The sequence below is a fragment of the Pseudonaja textilis genome, chromosome 3 (assembly GCF_049901715.1).
Source record: "Pseudonaja textilis isolate UNSWEBS1 chromosome 3, rPseTex1.2, whole genome shotgun sequence".
Taxonomy (NCBI): Eukaryota; Metazoa; Chordata; class Lepidosauria; order Squamata; family Elapidae; genus Pseudonaja; species Pseudonaja textilis.
In genome coordinates, this window is record NC_141992.1 from 82,397,674 (window position 1) to 82,412,096 (window position 14,423).

A 14,423-nucleotide genomic window follows, 5' to 3' on the forward strand; every position below is an offset into this window, starting at 1 on the left:
ACCTACTTACTTACCTACCATCTCTCGTCTGTCTACCTACCTACCTACCTCTACCTACTTACCTACTATCTCGTCTATCTGTCTACCTATCTATCATCTACCTACCTACCTACTTCCTATCACCTCTCGTCTGTCTGTCTGTCTATCTATCTATCTATCTATCTATCTATCTATCTATCTATCTATCTATCTATCTATCTATCTATCTATCTATCTATCTATCTATCTAGGTGTGCTACAGTGTTGTCACGCCCAATGTCTTTTTCTGATTTGTGCAGTCATTCAACAGACCTCGTTGGGGATTGACAAGCAAACGCTACGCGTAACGTTCCAGTCGAACTGTGGTTGAAGAGAAACTTAAATGTATTCAGGAAGAAAAGAAAAAATAACAGCCTTCCTGGAAAGGGTTTTCCAAAAGTTGTATATGGAAATAACTTCGCAGCCGGAGCTCTTTATTTTTTAACCCGCTACTCGTAAGCGAGTTCCCGAGTGATGCAGCAGAGGCAGCAGCAGCGGAGTCCGGCCTGTTCTGCGCCTGCTCCCCGCCCGCTTTCTCAGTAGAGGCCGAAAAGCCGGAGGAGGTGGCTGCGGCCGTGGCTGGATTTCTCGCTCTCCGTGCTTGTCTTGGATCGGGTTCCGGTCCTTCGCCTTTTCTGCTCCTGGGAGCGAAGGGGTTGGTCTCTCGGAAGCGCCTCTTCACTTGCAGGGCGCAGGACGCGGCCTCTCAGCGGCGGCCCACCATGGGCGACGAAGGCCGGGTGGAGATAGATGGCAGCGTTATGGAAGGGGTGAGTTAGCGGAAAAGAGAATCGTGGCTAGCCAGATCCCGTGGCTCTGGCTCGGAATGGGGGCGCAACTGAACAACCGCAAGAAATGAACGAATGAACGAATGAATGAATTGGTGTGGAAGAGCAAGTAAGAAAGTCGCAATTCTCATATTTTCTGGCAGGAAGAGGTGAACCACCTCTCCCTCCCCCCGAAGCAGGGACAGGGTTAACCCCCCGAAAATCCATTCTGCGTGGGTCTTTTTATATTTGGAAGAAGGAATACAGTATTAATCTTTGGATTCCAATCTTAGTGGCTTGCCTAACTAAGTGGATTATGATATACCTGTGCTTATCAGCCCTAACACTCTCCCCTCCCAGGCATTACAGACCTGTGGACTTGGCACAGACTTTGGGTAAGCTTTCCAATCTCTCCAGTTTTATGAAGTTTGACTATCTGCTTTCCTTGCAGGGTGGCCAGATCTTGAGGGTTTCTACAGCTCTGAGTTGCTTGCTCAATAAATCTTTGCAGGTGAAAAATATCCGAGCTGGCAGGAGTCAGCCTGGTCTAAGGTAAATCTTGGTGAACTGTTGGGAGAGCGAATTTCTCTTGAGCTAATCTTAGGGGGTGGGGGAAATCCTATCAGATCATTGTGGCTCATGTTTATACCAGGTTTGTGGAGAACTTCAGAAAATTTACTAACCCATTTGCTGATGGTTATCAAGGATAAAGACTCTCTTAAATCAAGGAAGTGGATGGGTTGGCATTGTTTTTGACATCCTTGTCTAACCTACAGCCCTGGAATTCCCTGGATGACTCAAATAGCAACCAGGTTAGCAAGCCTGCTTAGCTTCCAAAGTCAGAAACAACAGCCAGACACTGCCATCTGCTAGTATAGCAATTCTCAAGTTTGTTTATTTTATTTATTTAGAAAATTTATATTGCCTCCTACTCGCACATGGTGATTCAAAGCAACATACAAGGCTATAAAAACAGCATATAAAAATTAAAAATAATAAAAGGAAAAAAATAATAACCCTTCACCTGAGACAACACACATTCAAACTAGCTATTTAGTGGGCTCCATCCAGTGATACTTTTGTCCTGGAAGTTGCTACAGGGACATATGGCACTATATTGTAGTGCAGTGGTCCCCAATCTCTGATCCATGGACCATTATTGGTCCGCAGCATGTCAGCAACTGGGCTGTGCAAACAAGCGAAGCCCCATCTGTGGAATGCAGGCAGCATACAAAACCACAGCCCCTCCAGTCCACAGAAAAAGCTTTCTCCATGGAACAGGTCCCTGGTGCTCAAAAAGTTGTGGGCCGCTGCTGTAGTCAATCAGACTAATTTTAGTTCACATAGCACCATATTTCCTACACTGACTGGGAGGTACATCCCACATGGTAGGTGGAGCCAGAACCAAAAATAAGTAGAACCATATATCTCTGTCATCCCCCTCCCTTTCTTATTTTTTGACATCCTTTTGGCTGTGTAACATTGCTGTCAAAGGAATATACATCACATTTGTCTGAATTGATTGCCCAGAGAAGGATTTTGAAACCAAAGTCTATGTGAAATTAGGTAAAAGGCACCCATTTCCCAATCTTGGAGAAATATTCTTTCTAAACCAGGGAAGCAGTAATTAAGAATAATTGCTTGTCCAAGGGTTATTGCTATTTTTCCTGGGCAAGTAGAGAGAAGTGGCTAATTAACCTGTGATGGAGGAAGATGTCACCTTAAGGTGAGCATCCTTTGCATCATGTATGCATGCCCAGCCTCTCTTTTTGTTGTAATTCAGTGTACTTGATTTAAAGGCCTCAGCACCTGTCTGGATTGGAAATGGTTCGTCATCTGTGTGATGGACAGATGGAAGGTGGAGACATCGGATCAACAGAGATCACTTTCACACCTGGGAAGATCAAGGGTGGAACTCACACAGCAGACACTAAAACAGCAGGGTATTGTTTTCTGCATTTGTATTAATTAGCACTTAATTTTGAAGAAAACCTATACAGCAAAGCTACAGAATTGTGTCTTTCCAAATGTATTTCATACAAACCAACCATCACAAATCAGTAAAGGGGTGGCTAAGTATGATATGGGAATTGTAGTCCAATGTACCTAAAAGACTCCAGACTAAGAAAGATCTTGCTGCAAAATGAAAGAAAAAGTATAAATCCAAATACATACATATACACTGATATTTTATTACTGTATGTCCTGATTTTGGGGGGGTAGATTTTTCTGCTGTTTTCTAAGAATAAATCTTTTGTAGAGCATTTTTCTCTTCTATGGATTTTTCTTTTTTGTGTCTCCTGGAGCCTTTGATTGAAGTCCAGTTTCTGCAATTGCAAAATCCTAACACCAAATTACAAATGCAGAGTTGCTCAGAATTTCAACGTTGAGATTAACCAGTTGTTGAATTAGCAATAGAAAAGTTTAATTCCAACTCCTGTTTAGCTATGAAGCTGAGTGACTTGGAGCCAATTGCTTTCCCTCTAAATTAGTGTTTCTTAAAGTGTGGGCTTAGGACCCTTGGGGGCCCTGAAAGACTCTTTCAGGGGTCCGTGAAATCAAAATTATTTGCCAGCCTTTGTTGAAATACAATATTAAAATCTCATCAGTTAATGAGGAACAATAGTGGCAGCGAATGCAGCAATTTTAATTTTTAATGCAGTGAATATTGGTAAATGTAATATTTAAGAACAAAAGTTCTTTGGGTCCTCCATAATTTTTAAAAGTGGAAAGTGTCCTGAGAGAAAAAAAAAGAGTAAGAACTATTGCTCTAAGCATAGTGAGAGTAAAATGGAAGGTGGGTGGGAAAGAAACCATGGATGTCTTTCCCCTAGACAGGCTTAAGAAGGGAGAGTGTAAAAGCAGCAATAAAATCTGAAGGGCTATTTAAACACTTGAGTTCCACTTCTTGCTGGGAACATAATGAGAGCATAAACCCTATTTTGTCTATGCATTTTTTTTAATCATAGGAGTGTTTGCTTGCTAATGCAAGTGGCCATGCCCTGTGTCCTTTTTGCGGCCTCTCCTTCTGAGCTTCGTTTGAAAGGTGGCACCAATGCAGAGATGGCTCCTCAGATTGACTATACACTGATGGTAAGTAGAAGTTCATGTGCTTATGGTTGGCCCTTTGATCTTGAAAATCAAGTTATCTTTCATTTGGGATTGTTTCACAGTGGACTTGTCCAATTAGTTTTATCAGTGCAGATACTGGAAATATGTTCACCGTATTTGCTGGTTCCCAAGCATTTTTAGTCATGCATTTGCCTGAAAGTGTGGCAGAAAAGAAAAACCAGCTTTTAAAAGCTGATGTCAAAAATTAAGTGGGCTAAAATCAAGCACAGGAGGTTCAAAACACTCAGGATGTTCATGAGCCAAGACCCTCCTATTTTTTTATGTGAGTTCTGATGCGCCGCCTTGCTAACTTTTTAAAGCTTGAGCAACATCTCCGATGAAGCCATGATGAAGCTTTTTAGAACATCGTTAAAACAAGTGAAAACTGCTTTAATCAATGTATTCAGATGTAATAAATGCCTCCTTATCTATTCATTTGGAAACTTGATTTGTACTTGTCACAGTCAAGTGAACGATTATTTCTGAACTTCGTTTGCTTGTTGTAATCAGTTGGATGCTAAATATTTTTATTACTGAAAATAATAGGATTGTGTGAATAATACGGCACATTTGCCCACATTGCAAAGAGGATATTCTATTATAATCGGTGGTTTTATTTTTATTGATTAGATATTTTTTAATCCAAGTGAAAACACAGAGACTGTAGTGCTCTCTGAGTTTGGTGAGTTGTTGTTTTTTTTACAAACATTCATTACCAAACTAGGTAACATCATCATGATTATCAAACTCAGTAACCATCATGTGCACTGATAATATTACCTAGTTTGGTGATGAAACGTCTTCAGGAAAATAACCAACCAAACAACAACCAACCAGAAAACCTCAAAGATTACACAGTTAACCCCGAGATACAAATATTCTCTTTTATTCAAAACACAGAGAATGAGAATGATTTTGTCTACCTGAAAATAAATGGTATATTATCCTTCCTTCTAATTCTTTCTCTAGAATATCTGCTACATTGCCTCGTGTCACATAAAATGATAGACATCATGGGCCTTGAAAACACTTGGCTCCATTCCTTTTCTTTTACATCCAAAGGAGTATCTATGAGATCCTACTTCTAATTTGTGACAGATTAGAATATGTCATAGGCACATAGAAGTGATTTGCATAAATCATAGTTTGTCCTTAAAACATGAAGAAATTACAGCTTTTGACAGCAAACTATTGTCCATAGAAATTGCAATTTTCCACACTCGGATAAAATAGGAGTGAGGCCTTCAGACAGATAAATATACTGGGTTTTGCATCAACCTGGCAACATGACTAAAAGATTCTTTATTCATTAAAAGGGTGTACCGGCGTTTTTCATAAATGTATTTCCTCTCCAGGTCTTCAAGCCAATAGCTGAGAAGTTTGGTTTGATTTTAGACTGTGACATAAAAAGGAGGTGAGTCCCAGTTGCATGTTGAGTTGTATCTTGTCTCTATGATTGCAGGTTTCCATCTCCTATAACTTTCCTCCATTTTGGCAACAAAAGATATTTCCTTCCTTTAGCTTATGACCTGCTTCATTGGCCTTCTAAGGCAGAGGCCATTAAAAGTAAAAGCGCAGCCTCTGGAACCTAGAGAGTAGCTTCCCTTGAACTCTTTTATTTAGCAACTTGGACAACTTATTTATTAATTATTTAATTAATTAAATTATGGCTCAATTAAATTGAATTGCCTTTTGGTTTTCTCCTTCGCTTCTTTGTCCTGGTTCCATCTTCTTTTTGGAATTTCCACATCACTCAAAGCCAGATGATTTTACACCAAGGGGACTAGGTGTACCTTAGGAGTAAAGAGTGAAGTGATAGCTCCTTCTGCTCTTCATCTGCCTCAGCTATGAATACTTACTTTTTTGACCCCTGATATTTGTATCCTGCTTGTGGGCTTATTAAAGATACTAATGAGGTAGTGTAGGAAATAGAGCACTAGATTAAACCAGCCTTTTGCAGGACTGCTATTTATGTTTGAGAAGGTTTATCTTTAATTGGCAAAAAAAGTCCCCTTCAGTTCATTATTTTGAGCTCTGCTTGTGTGTCATTATTTTTTAATAGGGGCTACTATCCTAAAGGGGGTGGTGAAGTGGTTGTCCGAATGTCTCCGGTTAAGCAGCTAAACCCAATCAATTTAACTGACCGTGGTACAGTGACCAAGATACATGGAAGAGCCTTTGTAGCTGGGGCTTTGCCAATCAAAGTAAGTATGTCTGATAGATTTAAGTGAGGAAAGGGGCTTGTCCTGTAAGATTTGGATCCAAAGTTGGATTAAATTCACACTGCTTGAAGTTATAATATAATTTGGTTTAGCTAACATGTTAGAATTTGTAAATAATAGCTTATGATTTCCTAGATGGAATGCACCAGTCCTCTAGTTATCAACAAGCTATTGTTAGACTAACTATGGTTTAGAAAGATGCCACATTACCTTGAAAAATAATATGGGCAATTTAGTTATGATAACTGCATAGTAGAGTGTTCATTTTATATTCCTCCACTTGTTGTCATATTAAGAAATTTATGACACAGTCATAAGGCTAAAAATAAATAGCGCCATTGTAAAGTACATACTTTTCCTGAAGAAGATCCCAGATCCAGTCCTTTAATTCAGAGGGCCCCTACCCCCAAGTTTGTGGATTGGCACCCATCCACGGCATGCCAGAAACTAGGCCGCACAAACAAGCGAAGCCCCATCTGTGGAATGCAGGCAGCACACGAAACCACACCCCCTCTGGTCCATGGAAAAACCTCTCTTCATGGAACCTGTGCCTGGTGCCCAAAAGGTTGGGCGCCACTGCTTTAATTGACATCTTTAGTTACAACAGGACACCAAAGCAAGTAAAAGGACATTTGCCTAAGATATGGCAAAGCTGGTTTGGGACAGAGTTGACAATAGTGGACAAGATGAATGGATAGCTTAAGCTGTTGCAATGTAGTTTTTCATTTTTGAAAGATGGTGATTATGACTGTCCCTGAATGTGCTCAGAGCTTAATTATAAAAGTACAACTGAATAGGTCATTACAAAAGATTAATAAGTAATCCCTCAAAACCCTAAGTATCTGCCAAGTACTGTATGTTATGTGAAAAAGCTAGTGTATAATATAACGACTGTATAATATAATGTATTGTAGTGTATAATATAAATTGACTCTCCCGTTGTCCAGAAGGTTATTTGATAGCTTTAGAAAAATCCCATTTTTGTTTTTACATCAGTCTCCCATCTGCTGAATGAGTCAAATAAGCCAGGTCACCTATAAAGCTTCTCTGATTTAGACAAAATCAGGGCTGAAATTTGTCCTGAGAGAAGGTTTTCTGTAGCAGGGTTATCAAACCTGAGGTCCTTAACTGCTTGACACTATCCAGAATCTTTGACATAGTCTCCAGAACTTCTCCAGAAGTAGTGTTATGTATATATTTTGTAGTTAGTAAACTTGTAGTTTTTGTTATCACCAACAAACCTGAGAGCAGTAGTTCTATTCCTGTGTTTCATTCAATTTAAAGACTTTCGTGTTTATTTTTTCCCCCAACATACTTGAGTTTAGCCCCTGACTTGCCATGCAAACCCCAAGTAGAGTCTGAAATGGGTTCAAGTTGTACTGTACAAAACTCTACAAATGGCAGAGATCATCAGGCAAGATACTGTTGAGTCTGAGTGAACAGTCTCTAGATCACCTTTTCAGGAGGCATCATTAGCAAATTTCTGCAAAATTGCAATCTCTCCTCACCCTCTTTTCTGTGTAAAATACACATAGGAAGGAAATCACTTTGGAATTCCATGTATTCCTTTCATTTTGTTACTTTAGGTAGCCAAAGAGATGGCTTCTGCTGCAGTGAAATGCATCAGGAAAGAGATCCGGGATCTTTATGTCAATATTCAGACTGTTAGAGAGCCGGATAATGAGGCCTTTGGAACAGGGTCGGGAATTATGTGAGTGAGTTTCGTTGTCATTTGAGAGTCCAGTTTATTGCCATAGGAAGTCAACTGGTTTCTTGTGAGCTGTTTTTGGGGAGAGAAAAGGTAGGGTGAGCTTCAATGTTTTCATATAATTTTATGAATTTTTACTTTATTTAGAATTGTTGCAGAGACATCCACTGGCTGCTTGCTGGCAGGATCATCCCTTGGTAAAAGAGGTGAGAGTTTTACATCACTTCATGTGACTTGGCCTCCTCAGTACCCATATTGTAAAAGGCTCAAACCAAAACCATGGCAATGTCTTCCCTAGAAGCACATCTCCAGCTCCTTTCTCAGGATTATATCCAATCTGTGTTCTTATCTGATGACAGCTTCATTATGACATATTTATTTATCTCATTTGTATGGTATCCATCTCCCTGATAAGGCAGCTCTGGGTGGCATATAAATTTAATCAATAAATAATAGCTCCAATAAGGTAACATGGGTCTTCTAGTTCCAAAAGATATCTTATTACAAATAGAGGGCTTGTCCTGGCTGAGTCTGTAAGGCCAGTTCTGAAGAGAAAATGTGTATGTGCGTATACACACACACACACATAAATGTATTGGCCTCCCATCTTACTACAGGATAACATGTATGAGGGGAGAATGAGATAGAATCTGCTTTCTCTGCCCTTTGAATCAATGTCTTTCTTCTAAATTAGCTGGAAAAACAGGCTGTGATGACAGGGAACATCGTTGTTTAATGTAAAGTAAGTAAAGGTTTATTTGGAGACTTCCTTATAAGAAAGTTGGGGCAGAAGGCTAAGTGAAGTTGGAGGGGAAAAAAGAGGAGAAGAGAGATGATTAACAAAAAAAGAAAAGGGAAGGAAAAGCAAAGGGAAAACCTAAGATAAGAGACACCTTAGTGGCATAATGAAAAAGTAAACTGCCTTCGCCATGAAAGCCCAGTCACCATGCCTCAGCCTTACCCACAACCCCAACAAAGGGAAAATGGGAGGAGGAAGGTGTGTTGGGTATGTTTACTGCCTTCAGTTATTTTAAAAAATAAGTACAGCATATTCCCCACTTTGAGTTATTTGTGTGTGTGTGTCTGTGTGTGTGTGAGAGAGAGAGAGAGAGAAAGAGAAATAGATAAATAAGCATAGGGTGTTGCTGTCACATCCCATCTTATAATATTAAATTTAAAAAATAACTATTTTTGAACAATTAGCCATCTAAATAATTAAGTGGAAGAAATATATGTCCTATTTTCCCAGTACCAGCATCTCCCCACATCTATGATATGTTGCTACTAGGGAAAGAAAATGAGGAGAAAACCTAACAACTCTGTGTCTGTCATTTTGGGTGGTGGCCATGAGATTAAACAATAATTATCCCTCCAATGGAATTTGAAGAAATTTTGCCGCTTCTGGCCAAATTCATATATTATACATGTTTATTAGCACAAAAATATGGGTTAATGTGGGCTGAGAGCTGTGATGAAAACCAGATGTACAGGCATTAAACAGATATGGAGAAGATATATTTGTTAAAAATAATCCCCAAGTTTGAGAGACAAGGTTATCTTTGATTGCTGTTTTCAGGGTTAAGTAATGTGCGTGTTTTGTTTCTCCAGAAACATATTTGCAGGTATATCATTTTAAAACTTTTTCCTTAAAAATGTTGACAACAAAAATAATTTCTTAAATGGAGTGGAAGAACACCAATTAAGGGAATATCTTTTCATTAAGAATTGATCATGGATCAGGATGGGTTAGGATCAATCAGTAGATCTTAAGGGAATCAGGAGAGCCTTCTAGAATGTTGATAAGCTCTTTCTGATTTATTGATGTTCTCCCCTATGTTGAGATTGTAATTCCCAGAATTGTCAATCCATTTTGAGCATAACTGATTGGTGAAGATTGAGGTAGATACCTTATGTTAATGAAATAAGGGTGAGGATGCCTGTTAGTCAGAAATATATTTTAAAAGCAAATCTACATTGAGTTAGTGTTTAGTTCACAATACAAGTGACAACATTTGCATCCATATATGTCATTTGCATAATTATGTCAATGTGCTTCAATGTCTGTGGCTTAGGGTTCATTGCACCCAACGTTCATTGTATCAAGGTTCACTAAATTGAGTTCTTAGTATAGCACAGGGGTGTCAAACTCACGGCTTGCAAGCTGGATGCGTCACACGCTGGCCACCCCTACCCCTATTTTAGCAAAGGGGGGGAAAGTCATGATATGTCATATGACCATGTGAGTTTGACACCCCTGCTATAGCATATATTTGGGAGAAACCGTAATAGCCATACTAAATCAAATATAACTTCAAATTCATTCTAAATCAAACATAACTTTACGATATCTGATATCAAATTTCATCATAACTCTCCCTGACTACCTTGTGAAGGTGAACGAATGCCTTTTATAATTAAGCCATCCAAAGATAGAAATCTATTCTGAACGTATTTTCATTTATTAAGAGGCAATCTTGTTAGAAGCATTTTATTTAAATCCTACTTAATTTTTTTTGCAGGTAAAAATGCAGACAAAGTTGGAATTGAAGCAGCAGAGATGTTGCTGGGAAACCTTCGGCATGGAGGTGCTGTGGATGATTATCTGCAGGACCAAGTAAGATCTGCATATAGGAAGTCTCTCTCACACACACAAAAATAAATTCAAGATGAAATGTCATATGTATACCTGCTCATACATCTGGATTAGGGTTCCAAGGAGTTAATGATTCAGTATCCAGGTTTTTCTCAATCTGTTGCCCACAAGCTATGGCAGCCTGTGAAATCCCATCATCTTCACTTACTAGTGGATTTGAATTGTAATCCAACACAGCCAGAGAGTTAAGTGGAAAGAAAGCCATTTCTAATAATTCCTGAGCTTTATACTAATGAGAAAGTAGTCTGACATTTCCAGGATTTTGGTGAATTTCAGACCAACCTCACTGGAAAACAAATAGAGACTTTATCTCTCTTGTTTGTTTTTAACACCATTTCTGCTGTATGCCATGAAGGAGAAAAAAACTTAGCTAAGCTCTTGAGAGGTTTAATTTTCTCCTATGCAGGGAAGGGTGTAATTGAACCAGTGTAACAAGCGGTTTGGTGAACGTGTGACTTACACATGCACAGAGCATTTGCTACTAACCTTCTCCTGCAATCCATGTGTGTTAAACAGCTGTGCCACGCGAATCAGCTGAGCTTGAAAACCAGGATATAAAGTACAGACTAGATCCAGGGTGTGTGAATGGGCCCAACAGCTGATCGTCAGAGTGAACCAGTTGCTCCCAGCTGATCCTCGGAGCTACCGGTTCACCCAAACTGGGCCAAACCAGTAGAATCCCACCCCTGTATGTTGGGGGAGCAGACTGATGTCTTAGGAGAGCTTTGAGCTACATGGATTCCTGGATTTCCTCTCTTCTTGCATACCTCAATTGGGAGATGTGCAAGAAGAGAGGAACCCCTATACTTTGGAGTTGGGATTTTCTGGAATCAGAAATTACAGCCAACATGGCTGTTAATGAAAATGAAAAGGCGGATCTGACAAACCACTTAATTCAGCAGATTATTCACTATGAAAGGTTCCCTTTCAATTCCACCTGCAGTTCTGAAAAAAACCTCTATAACTTTTCTCATTTTGATAGACATTTACAAAAAAATTATGCTTACTTTTATGTAGCCTTATTTTTCTGTAAACCTGCCTCTTAAAAAAAGAAAGAAAACAAATGTTTTCATGGCACTAAATAGTTGCACTAATACAAAATATCTTGGGATGAAAATTTACTGAAGTGATGATACCCCTCTTCGAGCCATTATGGCTTGAGTTTTCAACACTCAGTAAGATTGACCAAACTGGCCCACTAAGGAACTCTGTTTAACTAGCAACTATAATAAAACCGCAAGCTAAAAATTAGCCTGGAAATTCAGAATCTTTCCAGAGGATTAGAACCTTATGTAAAAATGGAGAAGGTGGTAGATTTAGTGCATTTTACAATAGGGATGATAAAATACGTTGTAGGAGAACAGTCATCTTAATCTATGGTGGTAAATCAAAAGGAGTCTGGTAGAACCTTTTCTGACTAATACATTTTATTAAGCAATAATAACCAGTAACATTGCTTTATAAATATTTTTAAGTTCAAATTATGTGTTTAGGATTGCAACTGTACGTTTTTCAGTGACTTGACTGGTTGTGTAATCAACTCAGATCATTCAGAATGGTACAAGCAAAAACTCCTAGAAAGGCATCCCATAAAAAGATGCTCCAGTCAGATAGTTGAAGAATGTGTCCCTATTATTATTATTATTGTTGTTGTTGTTGTTGTTGTGAGTATTGCACCCTTTAGGCATACATAATGCTGGTTTATTTTTGATCCCCTCCAGTTGATCATTTTCATGGCTTTAGCAAATGGGAAATCGAGAATAAAAACTGGACCAATTACACTGCACACAGAAACTGCGATACATTTTGCAGAACTGCTGACAAAAGTAAGTAGCAGTTTTCTTTATAGATCACTTGATCTTCCAATGCTGTCAGTCTGGCCATTAGTGGTATGGCATGATCTCTAGTGAAGAAAGGGCTGGCACAGGATGGTTTTACTGGGAAGCAAAGGATATACAAGGATGCCCTCCACAATTCAATGTGAACAGGAAAGAATGGCAAATACTTTTGATACATTAAGTCTAATCTCTAGCACCTACTTCTTGAGGTAGCTGCCTTGCCTTGTCTACTGACTGGATTATGGAGTAATCCGCCTAAAGATACTTTTAACCACCCACATTTTATACAGTGGGTACATGCCAGCAGGATACAAACTCGAAATTTCCCTGAATATCATTAGCAGCAGCACATGTTGGATACATAAAGCCTTTTTGGAGATGGCACTTTGACTTCAGAATGTTCTCTTTGGAGAATTCAACTGATGCTGACATTTTAGTAATTATAAATATGACCTTATAGGTAATCCTCCCTTATTGACTACCTCATTCAGCAACTGTTTAAATTGATGGTAGTACTGGAAAGTTTTAAGATAGGTCCTTGAACCTATGGCCATCACAACGTTCTTGCAATCATATGATTATGATTTGGCACTTCACAGCCAGTGTGCATTTACGATGGTGACCACATCCCATAGTTGCATGATCAGCATTTATGACCTTCAAAACTGAATTCTCACAAGAAGAATCAATGGGGAAGCTGGCAGGAAATCATAAGTAATGGTCATACGATGTTGCCCTTAATGACCGATGGTGATTTGCATAAATGACTGTAGCAGAACTGATGGAAGTATGGTGCAGTCACATGACTTTTGGCTTAATGACATTGCTGGTCCCAATTGCAGGGAGGACTTACCTGTATTTGTAATTTTTGAATTTTTGTGTGTGTTGTACTTTGCTTGGAGTCCACTTTATGCGAAGAACAATTTAAGAAAGCATGCTTTTTTTTGTTTATTGTTTGCAGGCTAAGTTTACAGTGGCAAAATCAGAAGACGAAGAGTCTTCCAAGGAGGCCCATATTATTGAGTGCCAAGGAATTGGATTGCTAAATACAAATCTCTAGTTATTACTCTTGGTGGAATAGTGTAATGTTTATTTTGATTTGTTTTTCTTTAAATATCTGCATAAATGTATTGCATTTTGTTCACTGGAATGTTTGAATAAAGTGCTTCCTTAAATTCCCTTTGTTATTAAATTAATAATAAATGTACTTCTTTATTGGGCTTATATCTTGCCTCAGCCCAAAAACTATTAGTGGCTTATGTGATAGGAATGGGTTGATTAAAACAATCACATTTAAAATTCAACATTTTAATTTGAACTTCATTCCCCCACTCTCCCCAACTGTGGACAAAATATGTTGTTTCCAAACCTGTCTGGACAACTGATGGTATTTGCATCACAAGGGCCTAATGTTTTTTCACTATTTGTATCTTCTTTTTAATAAAATGAACCTTCAATTATATAAATAAGGTCAGTTAGAATTTAAGGAAAATCCCTTCTTCACCACATAGCCCTAAATGAAATTGTAGTTTAAACTGAACACAGGCTTATTAGATCTGGATTTCAAAATGCCAGATTCCTCAGTTTTAACAATTTCCCATCTTATTAAGGCAGAAAACAATTCTGACACTAACTGCAATATTCTTTGCTTTAAATTAAATTCAATATAACTTAACTTTGTGAAGGAAGGAAGGAAAGGAAGGGAGGGAGGGAGGGAGGAAGGAAGGAAGGAAATTTCTATTGTTTTCCACTCTAGTGATTAATCACCAGGCTAGAAAGTAGATGTCCCAATGTTCCTTTTTATTTGTATCTATTTCATGTATTCATAATCATGTTTATATTTATAAATGTTATCTAATACATGCTTGACAAATAAAATAAGACCTTAATTCTAGTCCCACCTTAGCCATGAAAGCCAGCTGGGTGGCTTGGGCCAGTCCCTCGCTCTCAGCCCAATTTACCAATTCAGGTTGGTTTGTTGTGAGGTAAAGAGGAGGAGGAAGGTGTGTTGGATATGTTTACTGCCTTGAGTTATTTGTAGAAGCAAAGGTGGCAAATAAATACAGAAAGGAAAGGAGGAAGAGGAAGACAGGCTATTGATTTCAG

General features: G+C 38.7%; 1 protein-coding gene across 1 annotated transcript; it reads left to right on the forward strand.

Moving 5' to 3' along the window:
• The first annotated feature begins 278 nt into the window (after nucleotides 1-278).
• RTCA (RNA 3'-terminal phosphate cyclase) lies at nucleotides 279-13,492 on the forward strand. The gene is made up of 11 exons (XM_026700400.2): nucleotides 279-788; nucleotides 1,237-1,337; nucleotides 2,585-2,728; nucleotides 3,755-3,878; nucleotides 5,252-5,310; nucleotides 5,959-6,100; nucleotides 7,705-7,829; nucleotides 7,974-8,032; nucleotides 10,346-10,440; nucleotides 12,201-12,305; nucleotides 13,279-13,492. Exons 1-11 carry the CDS (start codon nucleotides 741-743, stop codon nucleotides 13,375-13,377), a joined length of 1,101 nt encoding a protein of 366 aa, XP_026556185.1. The 5' UTR covers nucleotides 279-740; the 3' UTR covers nucleotides 13,378-13,492.
• The last annotated feature ends 931 nt before the right edge of the window (nucleotides 13,493-14,423 follow it).